General features: G+C 44.4%; 1 protein-coding gene across 1 annotated transcript; it reads right to left on the bottom strand.

The window, feature by feature from the left end:
- Positions 1-1,208: 1,208 nt before the first annotated feature.
- Positions 1,209-18,336, bottom strand: QDPR (quinoid dihydropteridine reductase). Its single transcript, XM_082653469.1, has 7 exons — positions 18,106-18,336; positions 15,772-15,864; positions 11,960-12,056; positions 9,629-9,769; positions 5,493-5,601; positions 4,380-4,463; positions 1,209-1,882 (listed from the first exon to the last, which is right to left on the bottom strand). The coding sequence occupies exons 1-7, from the start codon at positions 18,202-18,204 to the stop codon at positions 1,777-1,779; spliced, it is 729 nt and encodes a 242-aa protein (XP_082509595.1). The 5' UTR covers positions 18,205-18,336; the 3' UTR covers positions 1,209-1,776.
- Between the last annotated feature and the right edge of the window lie 1,105 nt (positions 18,337-19,441).

Raw genomic sequence — 19,441 nt, 5'->3', positions numbered from 1 at the left:
TCACCTCCCAATGGCCCCACCTCCTAACACCATCACATTGGGCATTAGGATTTCAAGATATGAATGTACGAATTTTGGAGGGGACACAAAACATTCAGACCACAGCACTGGGTGACTTTGAAGAAATGAGTCCTATCAATCAGAGCTCTCATCTTCTTTCCTATAAAAGTTGGATAATATCTCCTTGAAATGCAGTGTCAAGAATCAAAAAAGACTCCTCAAATAGTTACACACAGAATTACCAGATGACTGAGCAACCCCACACCTGGGTATATATCCAAAAGAACTGAAAAGAGGTACTCAAATACCTGTACAGGAATATGCATGGCAATACTATTCACGGCAGCCAAAAGGCAGAAACAACCCAAACGTCTATCAACAGATGAATGGATGAATGGAGTGTAGTATATACAAACAATGGAATATTATTCAGCCACAAAAAGGAATGAAGTGCTAATAGCTGCTCCAAAGTAGATGAACCTTGAAAACATGCTAAGTGAAAGAAGCCAGACGCAAAAGGCCAGAGAGTGCATGACAGTATTTACATGAAATATCCAGAACAGGTAAATTCACAGACAGAGAGCAGATTGGTGGCTGCCAGGGGCTGGAGACAGGGGGAATGAGGAGTGACTACTTAGTGGGTATGGGGCTGGATTTTGGGGTGATGAACATGTTTACAGAACACTGTGAGTAGACTAAACGCCACCAATTTTTTCATTTTAAAATGGTTAATTTTATGTTATGTGAATTTTACCTCAATAAAAATTTTTTTTTTTTAAGAATTGAAAAAGAAAACACATGGTAAAAGCCTTTATGAATAGCAGCCATCTAGTGACTGGGTTCTGGGCTTAGTTCTGCCACTTACTGGCCATAAGGATGGAAAGTCATTGCTCTGGGTCTCAGTTTCCTCATCTGTAGAATGATGGGGTGCACTAGACCACTAATTCTCAATCAGAACGGCCGGTATCATTCACGTGGGGCACTGCTTCTAAATACACAGGGCCATCCCCCCAGCTTTCAGATTCTGATACGCACAAGAAGGAAATGTGCCTCTGTCACTGTGCTGAGAACACTTACTTCAGGATTTGAATCCACCCCCCTTTCCGAGAACATCAGGCTAAAGACCACTAGCAGCCTATGATTCTAGTACCTTCATCTATGACTGTTTATATGGTGCGTTTTGATTAAAGAAGACAACACAGTAAATGAAGTCCATTTATTAAGAAGATAAACTCCAAACAATCACAAGTAGTTCTCTTGCGTACTTGGCAAATGTACAGGACAAAGGTACCTTAACAGAGTCCACGGGATTTTGCTTACACTACAGAAGGAGTTCTATGGCAGTTTAATTCGAGGCTACAAAAACTACGGCTGTGACATAAACGTAACGTTCAAAAATAACTCAGGGTCCAAATGTCCCTGACCCAACAAATCTCTGAACTAGTCAGGTCGACACAGCCACTGGCAGGGACACAGAAACAGAGCCTCAAAATCAATTCAACATGACGCTGAAGCGGAGGGAGCCGTCCTGAGACCTCCTAAATTCCGTGGTTAACACAGACTGACAGTGCTATCGATCTGTGGGCTCCACATGTCTTTATTTCACATAAACCTGTTACCCTGTCCTAGGAGAACAAATGCACATTAGATGAGAGAAAGATAGGACTCACTGTCTCGTACCACGAACAGGATTACAGAAAATGCAAGGCCGGATGTGGCCATGCTAATAGATTAATGACTTTTCTGACAGGCACCTCACAGGCAATGAAACGTAGCTTAAAAATACGCTGGGGTAAGCTCCGTCCTTCCCTTTGTGGTTACCACCTGGATTAGGCTTCCTGAGCTTGGTCGGTTTTTCTCTGTGATCCAGTCATGGAAGGTTCTAGAACAAAGAAGAGAAGCTTTACATTTTAAAAGGAAAAATCTGGACACATGCTTAGAGTCACATTACTGGTTGGGCGGGTGGGGGGTGAGGGCACAGCAGCAGCTGTAAAAACGCCTGTAAGGTCTCATGGACACAAACCCAGGTCCCTGATGATTTCAGAACTTTACTCCTAATTCCTGAGTGGCTAGATTTGGCAAGGTTTTCCTTTTGCTATTTTTCTGCATTGTTGGAATCCTTTATAACACGGTGGTACGATTTCATGTGATTAAAAATAGATTTTAATTAGTTCATTCTAAGAGACAGACATGGGCACAATACTTGACACTTAGCTTATATCACTTCCCAGAATTTAAGAAGAAAGAGAAAAAATTTATTATTTTTTTAACAAAGATTTATGGAGCGCCCACAGCTGTGCCAAGCAATGGGAAAAGATGAAAGAACAGACTATTACAATAAAACGCGTTCGGTGTTGGAATGGGGCATTTAATAACCAACTCTGTGTGGGGAGGGCCAACCAACCGTGCCTGGGGAAGACGGGAGACCTCGTCTAAGAAGAGAGGAATGAAGAAGGGCACAAGGAATTCACAAGGTTTAACAAGTAGCTGATCACTTTTAGAATATTTACTCTCGGTGCTGAGTATACCATCCCCTCCAACAAACCCCAGGTGGGACCTTGGCCCTTCCTTCGCCAGAGAACTCGCAGGAGCTCCCGGGATCTTTAATGCTGATAAGCAACCTGTTGGACCACAGCTGATGTTCAGCTGTCCAGTCATTCGAGCTCCCACTCCGGGGGTTGAACACGTGAAGGGAAGTCACGCAGGCTCAAAATCCCAAGCGCTGCTCCAACTCCCTAAAGTACTGTCATGTGTCCTGAGTCGTCTCTGGGGGCAGGGCTCAGGGGACAGTTCTGAAGGAGACCAGTCACAGCTGGATGTGCAGAGGCGTATGTGTTACTTAGGCAGGTTAATAGATGGTCTTACTTCTCCCTCCTCCTTGTCAGCCGTCTGGAGTGGGTGGGAGAGAACGCCATTCTAACCATGGACAGCCAAGAAGGTAACATGCTCACAGACGTTGCAAAGCCAGCTTTATGTCAACTTGTCACGTGAGTTTTCAAATACCACAAATGGGTGAGCATGATTTCTGGGGCAAGGCATGGCTGTCCCAGCCCACCCTCTGTCCGTTGTGGCCCAGCACTGGATTACACACATGGCCCCAGATGTTCCATCCAGGGTCCTGGGTCAATGTCTCTGTCAAGAGACATTGCTGGCAGTAGTGGCCTTTAAAAGGAAACTCAAATGCAAACACCATTCAAGAGTTGTTCCTTCCACAACTTCAAATTGTTTTTTCTTTTGCAGATCCAGCATTAAGCATGATACCCGGTAAAGACAGGAGTAACTGTCGGGACAGTGGTTAAGACCAAGGGCTCTGCAGCCACACTGCCCGGGTCAGATCCTGGCTCTGCTGTGCGACCTTGGGCAAGTTCCTTAGGCCCACACTCCCCATGCCTCCGAGCCCCCAAACCTTAAATAAAAGACGACGGCACCTCCCTCACAGACCTGCTATGAGCATTTAATAAGATCATGGTTATGAAGTGCTTAAACAGTGCCTGGCATGTAAGTGCTATGTAAGTGCTTATTCCAAACATAGAAGTCCCAAATAGCTCCCAATCCCATTTAAATAAGATGTAACCTCAGGCCAGAAGCAAGCTTCTTCTCAGCCCAAGCTTTAGAAATATCCTGTGCAAACAGCCGTCTCAGACACCGGCTCTGCTGGGCGAGTCCGTCCCCACTCCACGAAGGCAGGGCCTGCATCTTATTCCTCATCGTCCCCGGGCCCAGCAGAGTCCCTGGCCCGAATGGGTGCTCAGTGAACACATGCTTAACACCCCCTTAAATAGAGGAGAGCGGGAAACTGAGATCTAGGCAAACACAAAAGAGCTCACTCTCTCTGTGACCTTGTAGTGCCACCCATACTCACAAAGGGCTGAATATGATTTCGGGGACAAAGGATGCTTCCTGTGGGTTTGTGGCGTGGCACTAATTCAGGCATGTGGGCCCAGATGTTCCATCTAGATCAGCGGCAGATTCCATGCAGCTACTCCTCTTTAACAGACAGAACACGGTTTACAGGCTCCAGGCTTACCCGGCCCTGCTATGGGTCACACACAGTGCTGAGACCTTGGCACACACTTCCACGTCTTACCCTCCTAACAATTATCACCGACCCCCATTATACAGACGGAGAAACTGAGGCCTAGAGCAGTTAAACAACATGCTCAGATTGGCCAGCTGGTGGGTAGAGGAGCCAGGATTCAGGTCGGCACCATCAACCCCTCCACCCCGTGATACTGACAATGAGGTGCAAGGTGCCCTGGGAGGTCAGGTCCTCAGGAACCACCCAAGCTGATAAGCCAAGATAACACGGGCCTGTCCTTTCTCCCACAAGAGGCAGAGAATGGAAGCTGCTGAGTCACTGAAATGACTGTGATACTCACTCGACCAGGAATTCCAAGGGTGTCCAGGAGCTGAAGTCGGCCTCAGGCATTGATTTCCTGTTCATCGGTGTGTCCAGGGTAACCCTGCGAGCACAGAGATAAGCGTGTCACATGTGCCTCCCCCTCAGAACAACAGCTGCCCGGCCCTCCTTGGCCAGGAAAGTATGTGGAGAGATCACACGAAGATAATCAGGGAGAGGCCAGGAAGCCGTCCACAGTTACAGAGATCACATCCCAGCCTGACTCAACCAAGCGCTTCAGAACTCACCCTTCGGGCAGACAGGAACAAAATGAAAGGGCCATGTTTTGCCTTTTTTCTAAAACACCGTCTTTACTAAAGTAAACTGTTCTGCTGTTTATGTCTCCATTCACTCCCTGAAATGTGGCAGACTCATTTCTCAGGTTTTTGTATGCGTAATCATAATATTCCTTTAAATATGGGGAAAAGACAGCCTCATCCTTCATTTTGTGGCTGTTTTCCATGAAATCTTCCAATTTTCAGCAAGGGAATACAGAATTCAGATATGTATGACTTTCCCAAGAACCTTCAGGCCTCGGAAATCATTCAAAATAGCCGCGAGACCAAGTCACAGAATCACAGAAGCCCACAAATGAATACGTGGACAGCCCAGTCCCCTAGCAGACAGACATCCTCTTTATAGGAGCACAGCTAAGAGACAAGCCATTTGGTCCTGGAATCCCTCCAGAAACGTCTCCCCGTAGTTTCCCATATTCTTCCCCAGGCTCCCCCTCGCCCATCCCACAAACCTAATACAGTCTCTCTTCTACACCGACCTTATAATGACTTGAAAGACAGAACTACAAATAATAAAATTAAATGTGTAAACTATTTTTTAACAAGGAGGGAGGGAGGGACAGATAGAGGGAAGGAAAAAAACAAGAAAGAGGCAAGAGAGACCTATCCCATCAGCCAAGCAACCATTCTGGAAAGCCCAGGACAATCCAAAACCTAAACAGGTACCTTCAGCGCCTCTGGTGAATTTCAGAAGCCAAGGTGACGGCACACACACACCCCTGGTGTAGAGTGACTCTAGGACACATGTGAACTCTCAGCCGTGGGGCAGAGGTGGGGGGAGACTCCCCAGCACTTACGGGAGCACGGCGATGGCAGCAGACCCGGACGGCATGCCGCTGTCCTTCCCGGCCAGGCTCTGGCAAAGCTGGTGAACCGCACCCTTGGCCATGCCGTAGCCAATCATCCCTGGGAAATAAGGAGAAAGCATTTCAGTGACCACTGGCCGCCACTGTTATGTCCAAAGAACACCACGCCAGGGTCCAGAAGAGGACGGGAAAAGAGAACCAGGGACGTCCATGGAGAGAAAGTGGAAGGGACATAACCTTCTATTTGCCTGGTACTTAATATTTATCACAGAAGCCATGAGGTTAATCCTATTTTTATTGCTAAGGAAACAGAGGCTCGGACAGGGTGAGTAATATGCCCAGGCTCACACACAGACTCGCACCGAGGCCAATGGAGAGGTTAAAAGCCAAGCAAGAGTTCTGAACCCTTGTATCGACAACTGCTTGTGAGTAGCCTGCACACATCCACCCTGGGTGCCCAATGGGTCAGCAAAACCGAGCAGTCATTTGAAGCGCAGGCTTTAGAGTCAGGCTGAGCAGGTTCAAAGCCCACCTCTTCCACTTACCACTAAAGAAATCCAGGCGGGTTCTCAAAACCTTTCTAATCCTCAGTTATCCCATCTGTAAAATGGGGATAAAGTACTTAATTCTAGGCTCAGGACAGGGCAGGACTTCCATAAGTGTTTCCCATCAGATTAATAGAAGTGCTATGGCCTGGAGTCCAACTCCTTGGACTTAAAGTATACCATCTGGGGAAATTCCTTAGTGGTCCAGGGTTAGGACTCCATGCTACCACTGCATGGGGCACAAGTTCGATCCCTGGTCCAGGAACTAAGATCCCACAAGCCACGCAGCACAGCCAAAAAATAAAAAAATAAAGTATACCATTTGAGCAATTGTGACATATGGGCATACAAGCTACCTATTAGCCTTCCTTTCCTCCCATGAGTCAGCAAATGCTTGCTAACAGAAGTAAGGCATGCCTTCTTTTATTGAAGTACAGTTGATTTACAACGTTGTGTTAATTTCTGCTGTGCAGCAAAGTAATTCAGTTATACATCTATATACATTCTTTTTTTAATATTCTCTTCCATTATGGTTTATTACAGGAGGTTGAATATGGTTCTCTGTGCTTCACAGTAGGACCTTGCTGTTTATCCAGTCTATATATTGAATACAATAGCTTATTAGGACAGGTTTCCGTCTGAACCCCCAGACACATGGCAAGCGAGGTCTCTCTCCTCTCCAAAGTTCCCCACAGCACCCAGCTGTAGGTGCACTAAATGCAGTTATCACAGTAACAAAGAATGGTTAATTGCTGTCAACACCCCTCCACCTTCGGAAAACCACTACTTCCAAAGGTCAGCAGTGCCCTTAAAAACCCCAGCAGGCATGCTGTTTAAAGAATAACAACTGAGGAGGCATCAGAGGTCCAGGGGGAGGTGGGGCTCACAGCCCAGCCAAGAAACCAATCACTGAACCGCTTCCACAGTAACCTCAAATTGCAAAAGAGGGTCAAGGTTTCAAAAAGTTATTTAGAAGTACAAGAAGAATATTTCACCAAACCTGGCTTCTCTGTTTAATTAGGGGCAGGAGGCCAACAATGGCAGGAAGATCTAATAGGAATTAAAATAAACCAGTGCATGAATCTCATTCGTTCAGCCCCTGTCCCCAGCAAACTCCTAGGACTCTCTCTTCATTCCACTCAAACAGCATGAAAGCAGGGAATCGGATGAAGAAAGAAACAAGCAGCCAGCAGCCCTAATGGTTTAATTCCACAGAATTCTACACAATGCGGGTAAGGGCATCATTGGCAAGATATGGAAAAAAATGCATATCATTAAGAAGATAAAAACTGTCTTTCCAATTACAAAATGATCCGTGTAGTCCCTAAGGACTGATTTCCAAACATAAAACACATCCTTAAATGGTAAACAAAAGTGATCACCATCACTTCCATACAGTTTATGCTCCAGTGGACAGTCTACAAATACAACCTTTGACATAGGAGGGTGAGGGTTTTCTCAGTATCTTTCCAAGTGAAAAACTTTCTATTTTTGAACAACTCTTCTTGGGTTTGAAGGACTCTTAAGCCTGCTCATCACCTGCTTTCACAGATTTCCCCCATATTTTTCTGGGGTCCGAATCAATTAAAAGATTTCATGACTCAAATAAGTTTAACAACATCTAACTAACGAGCTGAAAGATGAACAAATTTATTAACATCTGAAGCAAGAGTAACTGAGCAAAAGTAAGCCTGGAGTAAATAATAATAATAGTTCACATTTACTACTGACCTAATACCTTTTCTAAACCATTTACATCCATTAAGATGTTTACAAGTCACAACTAACCATATAAAGGAGGTATTACTATTTACCTTCATTTTACAGATGACAAAACTGAGGTTCAGAGAGGTTAAGTAACTTGCCAAATATCGCACAGCAACTAAATGGCAAAACCACAATACAAAATCAACCCACGTAGTTCCAGATCCCATAGTCTTAATCAGCATCTGAAACTATAAGCAAAGAATGATATTTACAAACCAAAGGCAAGTAGAAGACTCTTTTGTCCTTCAGAAAAATTAGTCTTTCAGTCCTAGGGTTTTTTTTCAATGTCAAGCTATTACTCATTTCTCTATTTACTTTCTAGTACCTCTGCTCTATGTCACCTTTAATAAAAATCAGATCTTAACCCAACTAGCATCTAACATATGCACAGCTTTAATCATTGCAATAGCCACGGACTTGTAAGATCACATGCTCTGAGAAACATGATAAGAAAATGAGTGGCAAGAAATTATTAATTTGTAACAGCCTCACAGTTAAGTTAGTTACATTAAAATCGAAAAAGGTGCTCAAGGTTTCCACCACTTACTAAAGAGATCCCCAAAAAGTCCCCCCCCCCTTTTTTTAAGAAGAGTTCAATGTAGGTAGTCGAGATAAGACAGTTTCTGCCTCCCTGTGCTAACTCCCTGACCCCCTGCTTAAATTCTCTTAGCCCGATCTCAAAGGGAGAGTGACGGGTTGAACTGTGCCCCCCAGCCAAACTCAGATATTGAAGTCCTAACCCCCATACCTCAGAATGTGACTGTATTTGGAGATGGGAGGTAATTAAGTTAAAATGAGGTCATTAGGGTGGGTCCTAATCCAATATGACTGGTATACTTCTAAGAAGAGGCAATTTGGACACAGACAAACACAGAGGGAGGACAATGCAAAGACACAGGGAGAAGACAGCCATCCACAAGCCAAGGAGAGAGGCCTCAGAAGAAAGCAACCCTGCTGACACCTTGATCTTGAACTTCTAGCCTCCAGAACTGTGAGAAAATACTTATGCCACCCAGTCTGTGGTACTTTGTTATGGCAACCCTAGCAAGCTAACACAGGGAGTACAAAATGCAAAGGGAACTTGGATCTGCGTGATGTAATGAAAAAGCACAGAATTTAAAAATGATCAGGGTTTCAATTCAATGTACGTTTGCAACTTATTTTTTGCATAACCCAGACAAATTACTTACCCTCTCTAAGTTTTAGTTTCCTTATCTGTAAAATGAAAAAGATAATAATGACCTCTACCCCAGGATTAAATGACTATATATAATAAGACTTACCATGTGCCGGGCACTTTGTACATATTAATACCTCTAACACCCTATAACTACCTTCAAAGTAGATATTACTGTCACTACATTACAATTAAGGAAACTACAGCAGAAATATCGTCAAAGAGAACAAATGATTGTTCTAGGCCACACAGCTAGGGTGAAGAATCTACCTCAGTGCCTCTCGCTCTACAGCTCACACTATCCTTGGGACACGTGAACACAATGTGACTATTACCTAGCTGATAGCTACTGCAACACCATTCATTCCCTGGGTGCATCACAGATAAATAAACAAGATGAGGGGCTGCCAGATTACAGCGGTCCTTCACCACCGCAAACATGAGGACAATGCAAATGAAAAGATCAGGAGTTTTTCCCCTAAAAAAATTTGGGCCTAAAAGGAAGCAAAATCTATCAAACTGTAAAGCACCTGAGAGGGTAAAGGGCTTTAATTGTCCTCATCTCACGGAAGTGTCCAGCAACCCCAGCAAGCAAGTATTAGCATCCCCATTTCACAGACAGGGAAATGGAGGCTCACCTGGAGTCCCATCCAGGGCGGCCTTGGCCCCTGCCAAGGTCAGGAGGCCTCCTTCTTTGAGGTGCTTGGTGGCCAGGTGGCTGGAGATGGTCGACGTCCAAATGCTCTGCTTCCACATCAGGTCACAGTTTTTAAAGAGAGCTGAGCAAAGAAACACACGAGGTGAGCGTTCACAGGGAAGAAAATGACAGGTGAGCTCGGCTCATGGCGCCCGACACTCCAGGAAGCCCTCACAGCCACTCTGTGTCTACAAGGAGATCTAATACAAACAGCCCAGGGCTTGCGGTCAGAGACACGGGTTCGAATCCAGGCCACGTGATCACCTGAGTCTCAACTTCCTCACCTGTAAACTGGTAAACGTCAGCCGATAAATGAGGACTGTTGACAAAATATGCAGGACTGGCTTTAATTCAAACATTGTCCTACTTCATAAAGGGCATTAGATCTATAATTAGAACCTATATATCTAAGTCAGGTTTTATCTGTGATGAAAATCTCAGGGACTATTACCATCTGGACATAAAGAGGGCTTTTAGGGAGCTACATTTTTTTATGGCTGAAAGTTTAATGTCAGCTTTAAAGACGCTTTCAAAGAAAGCTGAAATAACAACCATTTTGCAGTTGTTTTAACCCTCTGGCCTTCCAGAGACGTGAGGAGGAATAAGTGGTAAGGAGTGTCACATCACCAGCTGAACAGTTGTCCCCTTCCTCCCTCACAGGACACACAGAACCCAGTGATGCTGCGCCCATGACCCAGAAAGAGAGACCTCCTGATACAGGAGGAGGGGTCTTCAGTAGGTGACAACCAAGGTACTGCATTTCCCTGCTAAAAAGAACTACAAAAAAAAGAAAAAAAAGGATGGACCCACATGTATCACTTCTTGTTACCAAAATACACAAAAGGCCATCAGGGTGTTTTGCCAACCTGATCACCACACAAAATACCAATTTCACATTTAAGTGTAGTTCACAGAAAATCAATTCCTTTTTAAATGGCTTTGGCTGATAAATGTAGAAGGAATGATAGAATTAGAAAACTACCATTTTCCAATCCCCAATGGGATGACTGACTCAGGTAGAGATTACCAATGGATGCTTATAACCATTAGGTTTTGGGAATCTGGGGTTCTCAAGGTGTTTGGGAACAGGATATTCATACACGATGCCCAAGTACTATCCCATAGGTCACTTATAATTGCAAACAGAAAAATGAACCTTTATGATGGAAATCTATCAGCTTGCCACCTTAACCAAGCATGAAATTTGGCATCCCTCTGGATGGAGAAGGCCATGTGACATGGTAAGCTCCCTATGTGATGCAGTGTGAAGTCCACATCACTCAGGAAGCATTCTCACCTCAAAATATTTAACCTGAATCTAAGCAAGCCTCTAGACCTACCTTCCAGTTCACAGGAAATACCAGGGACAGAGGAACAAGGTAAATGATACCTTAAAGAAACAGTTTGACAAATTCAGTGTGGGTGACAGTCTATATGAAAACTGCCCTGGACCTGCCAAGTCTGTCACAGGAAAAAAAAACCATTCTAGATTAAGAGACTAAAAACAACAATAAAATGCAGTACATAAACCCTGACTGGAACAAATTTAGAGAAAACAACTATGAAAGATATGGAATAAACTGAGGTAATCAGAACATGAGCTGATACTATTAATCTTATAGAATCACTGTTAATTTTCTTAGGTATGAGAATGGTATTACGATAATGTGGGAGAACAGCTTCATCTTCGGAGGCGCATGTTGAAATATAGTGCAGTGTCAAATTACCCTCAAATGATCAACAACAACAACAAAATACACACACAGAGGACACACATGTAAGAAAGCAAGAAAATGCAAGTATAGCAAATGTTAACAAGGATTGAATCTAGACAGAGGACATCAGGGTGTGCGTTGAACTGTTCTTTCAACTTTTCTGTATATCTGAAAATGTTCATAATAAAAAATGGAAAATATACTCAGCTTTAACAAAAGCTCAGTTTTGAGTCCTTTTGACCTTCAGAATGATCTCTCCATTCCATTCACATCCCCCAACTCCCAGTAATAAGCCCTGAAAGACTGGGGTAGAAACAATGCTGATTTCATTTCGTCTCCTTTTTAAATGTCAATCTCAAGGTCCCTCTGCCCTAACCCCCTTCTATGGGAAGTTTTTTCTTTATCTGTAAAACAGGGTGTTGATCCCTACCTCACAGCTACAGTAAAGCTTCTGGGAGACATACAGGAAAACATCTGACCTGACACGTAGTATAGACCCAACCCCACGCACCTGGACAAAGAGAAGAGCAAAATGACTAACTCAGAAAAGGACTCACACTTGGACTTGGCATTGCCCCCAGCCCATCCTCCAGCCACACAAAGGATCGCGTCCACCTTCTCTGCACCCAAGAGCTTTCCAACCTCAGCCGTCACCTGAAATAAAAGGGTTGGGAAGATGCACAAACAGTCAGGGAAACCTCAGCAGGCTGACATCTTTACAGTCACCTCTATTTATTTTTCACTTCTTTTTAAGTCAGTTCACAGTACCTGGCAATTAATACTTTGAAAATAAGATGCAGGACCAATTTATAATGGACATTTGGATAGTGAAGCTCGACTACATTTCAGTGTGATTTTTATAAAACAACTCAGTCTTCTTCTGAACATCTAAAGGGTGGAGACATATGCATCCCTGGAATAAAACAATAAATAAAGTAGGAAAAGTTTTAAAAAAAAATCACCTAGGGCTTCACTGCCTACAGCTAGCCTTCTGGTATACTTCTTTGCCGACTTGCTTTGCAAATCACAGAATCATAATCTGAAATAATCAATTCCACTCTCCTTGGAATACAAGTATCCCATTAACTGCAACTCCAAGAAAAAAAAAAGCCAAAGAGAAATTATTTTTTTTTAAAAAACAATAAAAAATAGTCGACAGCAAAATGTTGGTAAATAATGAGTACATGGAGGTTCATTTTAATTCTCTATTTCTGTCTGATTAAAATGTTTAAAGTGTTGAAAACATATACATGTCCTTTTATTACAATTTATTAAAACAAAAGTCTGACAAGACAGACAATCCTGGTCATTACCCATGACCCTTTTCCATGTTTTTCTGGAAGGCATCTATGCTCACCACTATACCGTATTTTTTCTGGAATGGCTGAAAGGACCACAGCCTCTCAATAGCTTTGTTAAGATCAATCTTCTTAAGACTTAACACAATGGTGTTAAGTGTAAATGGTGTAATTCTCCCAGCAGTAACATTTCAGTCTCTGACTGCTTTCCCTAACTATTTCCGAGCCTTAAATTACTTTTTCAAGGGACTTCCCTGGCGGTCCAGTGGTTAGGACTCCGCACTTTCACTACGCAGGGCACAGGTTCAATCCCTGGAACTAAGATCCTGCAAACCATGAGGCCCAGCCAAAAACAAAAATTACTCTTCCAAAGAGACTGCATTAGCAATGGAAATCAATCTTTCCTCTCCGTACATTCTATACCTAAAGCTTTCATTTTAAGAAGATTTCTGAATATCCCTTGGCAAGTATCTCACCTAATCCTGATTTAGCTTTTGTTGACCTTTTGCCTGTTACCCTGGTTCCCCGGCTGCCCCTCCCTTGATTTCTAAGCCACACCCTGCTGCCAAGAGCCCAGATCCCAGCTGCAGGAAATTGGATCATTTCCCCTGACCTCTGTACAGGCACACAACCTGTGCTCTCTACTTTTTAGGGAAGCATGGAGCCCGTACCAACAATGCACCTGCTTGATTTGTTTTTTTACAACCTCTGTCTTTTATTTTTATAATAAAATTAAAACGAGGCATTTTAAAACTCCTTCCCCTTAAATTCTGCTTTCTGCCCAATAGTCTTCTAAAGATTTGGTACTTCTCTCACTTCTTCATCTTATCACTGTCATCGTGAATTTCCAATCCAGGGGGCCAATTTTATGTGTATTAGGATTGAACTTCCTCTTCTGGAGCTTTAGAAACAAAAACTGGATGTCATGTTTTTGTCCAGAAATTCTTAATTGAGTGACTGGGGGATGAGAGAGTATCCTACAGGAATGGTTAAAGATTTTAAAAGCTAAGCTTATAATAATGAAGGCATTTCCCAATCTTCATCGTAAAGATGCACTGTATGGTCAAGACTCAGATGCGGACAACTTCACATTCAAAAAGGGATACAGACATCAGAAACCTTATATTAAAGGAGCAGGAGAGACGTTGATTACAGAGAACCACGTCTGGAGGAGCTGCTGCTATCCAAGCCCAGATGCCTTCCTAGCATTTGGTTTTAGTGTTCATTACTTTATTCACATGAAGCTATTTTGCTGAGAATCAACTTAAGGTACAGTTAAGAGCACAGACATCAAACCCCCACTGCCCAGGTTCAAATCCTAGCTCTGCCACCTACTAGCTTTGACCTTGAGCAAACACCAGGGACTTCTATGCCTCAGACTCCTCATTTCTAAAAGGAAGATAAAATGAGAAACTGTTTTACAGAGATTGAGTTAATGCAAATGCAAATACGGCACTTAGTATGGTATCTAACACACAACGAAGCCACGTCAAGTTTTACTATTAGGTCCATTAAAGACAATAATATTAAATATAGGAAACATTGAGAGCATATTATAAAAAGTAAGGACAACAAAAATCTACATTTTGGAATAAGTCAGCTGGGTTCCTATATTCTAAACTATGTCAAACTGATGCTTTAGGAAGAGCAAATGAGCAGTTACAGTATAGTCATAATTTATTTGGGATTTTTTGGGGGGGGTTGCCACACTGTACAGCATATAGGATCTTAGTTCCCCAACCAGGGATCGAACCCAGGCCCCCTGCAGTGGAAGCGCAGAGTCTTAACCACTGGACTGCCAGGGAAGTCCCAGGGTTTTTAAAACATTTTTAGATTTATACATGTATATGTTTGGAGAAATGGACTGTCAGAAAATATAACAAAATATTAACTGCATCGTGAGAACAGAAATGATTTCCTTCTCCTTTTTGCTTTACTGTATTTTCTATATCATACATGCACTACTTTTAAAATTTTTTAAATTTGTTTTAAGAAATAGCTGAGGGTTGGCATGAGAACCATATAAAGCACATCCTCATGCAGCTGGTGGGAACAGCTCTTTCAGAAAGGCAGAACCGCTTAAGAGCATCTCAGATATTTATACCAAGATATCCATCAAATTGTTAACAGTGCTTCCTTCTGGGCAGGGAGAGGTGACACTATCACAGAGAGAAAGAGGGGTATTTCACAATTTACCTATATATTTGTATAGTTTTGTTTAACTTCTTATTTTACAGTAAGCCTATAATTTTATTTTATTTATTTTTTTTTTTTTTGTGGTACGCGGGCCTCTCACTGCCGTGGCCTCTCCCATTGCGGAGCACAGTCTCCAGACGCACAGGCCCAGCGGCCATGGATCACGGGCCCAGCCGCTCCGCGGCATGTGGGATCCTCCCGGTCCGGGGCACGAACCCGAGTCCCCTGCATCGGCAGGCGGACTCCCCACCACTGCGCCACCAGGGAAGCCCAAAAGCCTATGATTTTATAATTAGAAACAACCTGCTTTGTTAGTATTCTTGCTTTGAACGGGGGGAGCCCACTTTTTAGAATGTATGCTAAATAAATAATCAGAGATAGAGACGAAGAAGTTCACCACAGTATTCTTGATAATGGTAAAAAAAAAATTTGCAAAAAACTTAAATGTATAATTAAGTGCAAACTAAACAAACTGTGGCCAATCCACACAAAGAAAAATTACATGTCAACAGGTTTTATTAAGTGATCTGAATAAGTATCTAAGTTAAAGGTTAAGTTTTTAAAAAAAAGCTGACCATGACATACAAAATACGAATTTATTTCAACTTGTAAAACTAGTAACATATAGTACGCATAGTTTGTAAGACAAGAAAATGGGCCAAAATGTGAACTAACTAGTGAGCTAACTAGACATGAATTATGGGCTATTTATCTTTGTGGTTTTTTTCATTTTTTCCAAATTTCCCTCCATGAGCACAAATGGCTTTCATGATTAGAGAAATAATACCTGAAAAAAAGGAAGAGCACACAGCCGGTGGAACCCTATCCCCAGCGTTCCCCTACCACATGCGCGGTAGGGCCTTCCCTAGACTTACCTGGTCAGCCTGCTCCGTAAACGAGTCTGTCATTTTAACCAGGACGCTGGCACTGGCCTCTTCATTCTCCACGACGTCGATGCTGGCGACCCACTGGATCAAGGAGAAAACAAGCTTCGGTCAAGAGACAGTCAGTTGTTAAAGATCCATGCCCAGGAACTCGGGGAGTGGAGGCACATAAGAGGCTTTACATGAAAACCCCCTAGAGAAAGGATCTAGCAACCGACCTCTTGCACTCTTTGCAGGGCATCTGGCTTCAGCCAGTGTACCCCTTACTGAGCCCCAGGCTAGCCCATTCTCCCCCCAAACACCTCTTCCTCCTCCACTCTCACCTCTGAAAGCCAAACCCTGATTATGCAGAGACCCCCTAGACCAGGGGTCTGCAAACCTTTTCTGTAAAGAGCCAGAGAGTAAATATTTTAGGCTTTGCTGGCCATACAACCTCTGTTGCAACTACTCAACTCTGCTATTATAGCTGGAGGGCAGCCACAGACAACAGTAAATGAATCAATGAATGAGCGTGGCTTCTGTGCCAATTAAACTTCAGACACTGAATTATGAATTTCATATAATGTTCACATGTCACAAAATATTACTCTTCTTTTGATTTCTTTTCAACCATTTAAAAATGGGGAACTATTTCTAGCTCTTGGGCTCTATGAAAAAAGGTATCAGGCAGGATTCAACCCACGGAGAACTGGAGTTTTCTGACCACTGCCCCAGAGCATAAAGGGATGACTGTGGGTTCAGAAATTAGATCAGGCTTTGAATCCTGGTTCTGCCCTATAGCGGCTTTCTCGTTCACCCACTCTGCAGAGGTTCCTCACCTGTAAAATGGGGGGTTGTCAACAATGAACGGTGTTAGTGTGAGAGGTAAATGAAATGTAAGATTCTACAGCTGCTGGCACAGGTGACACATGGTTCTTACTGAAGGTAAGGACTGAAGGTAAGGACTGAAGGTCCCAGAGATAAGCATGTCCACCACAAGCTTTGAAGAACACAGCATCCTTTCAAAACACTCACTACTTCTGTGTCACAGCCATGGGGGATACTGAGACAAAGAAAAGGTTCTATCCCCGCCTTCCCAGAGCCCCCAGGAAGAAAGGCAGAGAAAGACAGGAGAGTCACAGGTAAATCAGCTCCGCAGATTCACCAAGTCAAAGGGCCAAAGTGCCCGCACCGGGAGGAAGCACAGCCCTTGTATCTATAATGTAGGTGGATACAGGAGCCCTGTATTAAAGTTACAGGAAAGGAAACTAAGAGTATGTAGGAGCACAGTGCTTGGCCTTTGGCTGGCAGTCCTTAAGTGTTCCCATTGTCACCACCATCCACGGCTGCAGACCTGGGAAGATACCCTAAGACAGGTAAGTGGTGGGAAGGTGATGTATTTAGAATCCTTCAAAGCATATTCCTATACCAGACTGTGAGTAAGAAGAAAACCCTGGCACCCTTTCTCTCTGGTCCCAGCGCACCCTTGCTCAGGCTGCTGCTAAGTAAACACCCACGAAAGCTCCCCAGAGTGGGGTCCCTGAGTAAGAAACAGCTGCAGCAAGAAGAAACTGTGGGCTTGCGCGCGGAGCCCTGTGGCTGCTGGGGTCAGGGTCCCTGACCCCGCCACAAGCTCAGTCGTCTCTTCCTTGCTGCTTTCTGGGGAGTGCCTACTGATTATGCAAAGTAGTAGAAGTAATCTTTGCAAAACAAAAGGCATTTGCAGGGCTTCAAAGTATCACATATAACGGAAGCAAATGGAACAGAGGTATATATCAATAATATATATGTATGTATATCAATAATAGCTAACATTTAAATAGCTTTTACCACGAGTCAAGCAATTTACAATTTATGCACAACGACGCCATTCATCTCATTTAATCTTTGTAACTCCCCTAAGGGATAAATACTATTATTATCCCCATTTTACGGATGGGGAAACTCAAGTTCGCTGACGTTAAGCAATCCGTTCATGGTCATAGGGCTAGTAACCCCAGGCAAGCAGTGTGATTCCAGATCCTTCCTTCTCATTACCTCTTCCTCCGTCTCTGTTCTCTCGAGTCATGCCAGACTTTCCGGGCCTGGAGGAGGCCGACGGAGCAGCCGCCGCATGCCCCCGAACCCTTCTCCTTGGAGAGCAAAGGCCCTGCACCTCGGGCCCCGGGGTACGCACGCACTCGGAGACAGAACAGACGTGTGGACGTGTGCATACATGTGCAATCACCCATGTCTGGGGGTGCTCGGGGGCCCCCAGCTTCCTTCCAGACCGCGCTCCGGCGCTGCACCGGCACGCCCCTCTGGGCCCCAGTCACCACGGTGCCCGCCCGCAGCCCGCCGAATTACCCAGTTGCGGGCGCGGAACGCCTGCACGCATCGGGAACCCAGCGCGCCCCGGCCGCCGTACACCAGCACCCGGCGCGTCTCCCCTGCTACCGCCGCCATCCCGCTCCTCCGGCTCGGCTTCCGCTGCTCTGAAAGGCCCTGAGCACGAACGTGGCGCTCCGCCCCGGCCGCCTACCCCGCCAAGAGGGACCGCGCGTCTGCCGCGCCCGCAGCCGAGCCCGGTGCCGCCGCCTAGCGCGCAGCCACACTCGGCGAGCAGGGCCGCGCCCCCTCATCCCCCGCCCGCTGCCCCGCCCCAGCCCCAAATAAACACCCACGCACGGCGAGAAGTGATCTCGAAGTGCCGTTTCATTTTAGTGTGCACAACAAGCCTATGACAAGTTAGGAAACTGAAACAGGAGAGTCTCAGCCGCTTGCCCAGAAGAGTAGGAATTCGAACCCAAGTCTTTAACAGGGTTCTGCCTAACCACACCTCCATTCAGCCTGGAGGAGCATGGGCTTGTTGAAGATCCGTCGATTCCCCCAGAATTTTTCGAAAGATAACTGCTTAACCCCTAAAACACCAAAAATTGACATAGGTCCATCATTTGGGGCAGAGATAGGATGCAAAGGTATTACACATGGCCTGCCTTCTCAAAGCGTGCTTCATGTTACAATAAGGATAACGAATGTTATTGGTCACTTACTAATGTGCCAAGCACTCTCGTAAGCCTTTTATAAGTATTTTGTTGTTCGTTACTAGAAAAACATTTGTAATGTCAAGGTTATTGTGATGAAGACAGCTGTTGCATTTCAAAGACCTGATCTCCAGCCCCAACCCTGACATCCAGTTTTCTCAGGAGAGAAATGTCTGGAATAGCACATCCCCTGCCTACCACAAAGGGTTGCCGCACCATCAGGGGTGAGCAAGCATACGGTAAGAGCCTTTGTACACCGCACAAGCTGTGGAGACACTCTTTATTTTCATTGCGGAGAGACCACAGAAGTGAACCCCCATTAGAGGGAAGAAAACTATTTCCATCACCATGTCTCTCTGCCCCTCTGTGCTCTCCAAGTGAGATTCCCAGAAGTCCTGTTGGTTAACAGGGCAACCTCCTGAACTCCCTCCAGAGCTCTGTGACCAAATAAGGAATTTCACTGCCACTTCTGCCCCACTTTGCCCCCAAAGCTACTGACAATGACTGTTACCAGTCTCACATGATGTGAAGTTGACATTCAGCAATAGACTAAAAGTTAAATTTTTAAAGCCACAGTATAAGATAGAAATCGTGGAATATTTCATTCCTTGTGCCAGTAAATCAAAAGAAAAGGACAGATCTTCACTCTTAGGAGAGAC

The sequence above is a fragment of the Grampus griseus genome, assembly GCF_964374135.1.
Source record: "Grampus griseus genome assembly, chromosome: 4".
NCBI lineage: Eukaryota > Metazoa > Chordata > Mammalia > Artiodactyla > Delphinidae > Grampus > Grampus griseus.
The sequence above is the reverse complement of the archived record's forward strand: the minus strand, read 5'-3'. Positions and strand labels throughout refer to the sequence as shown.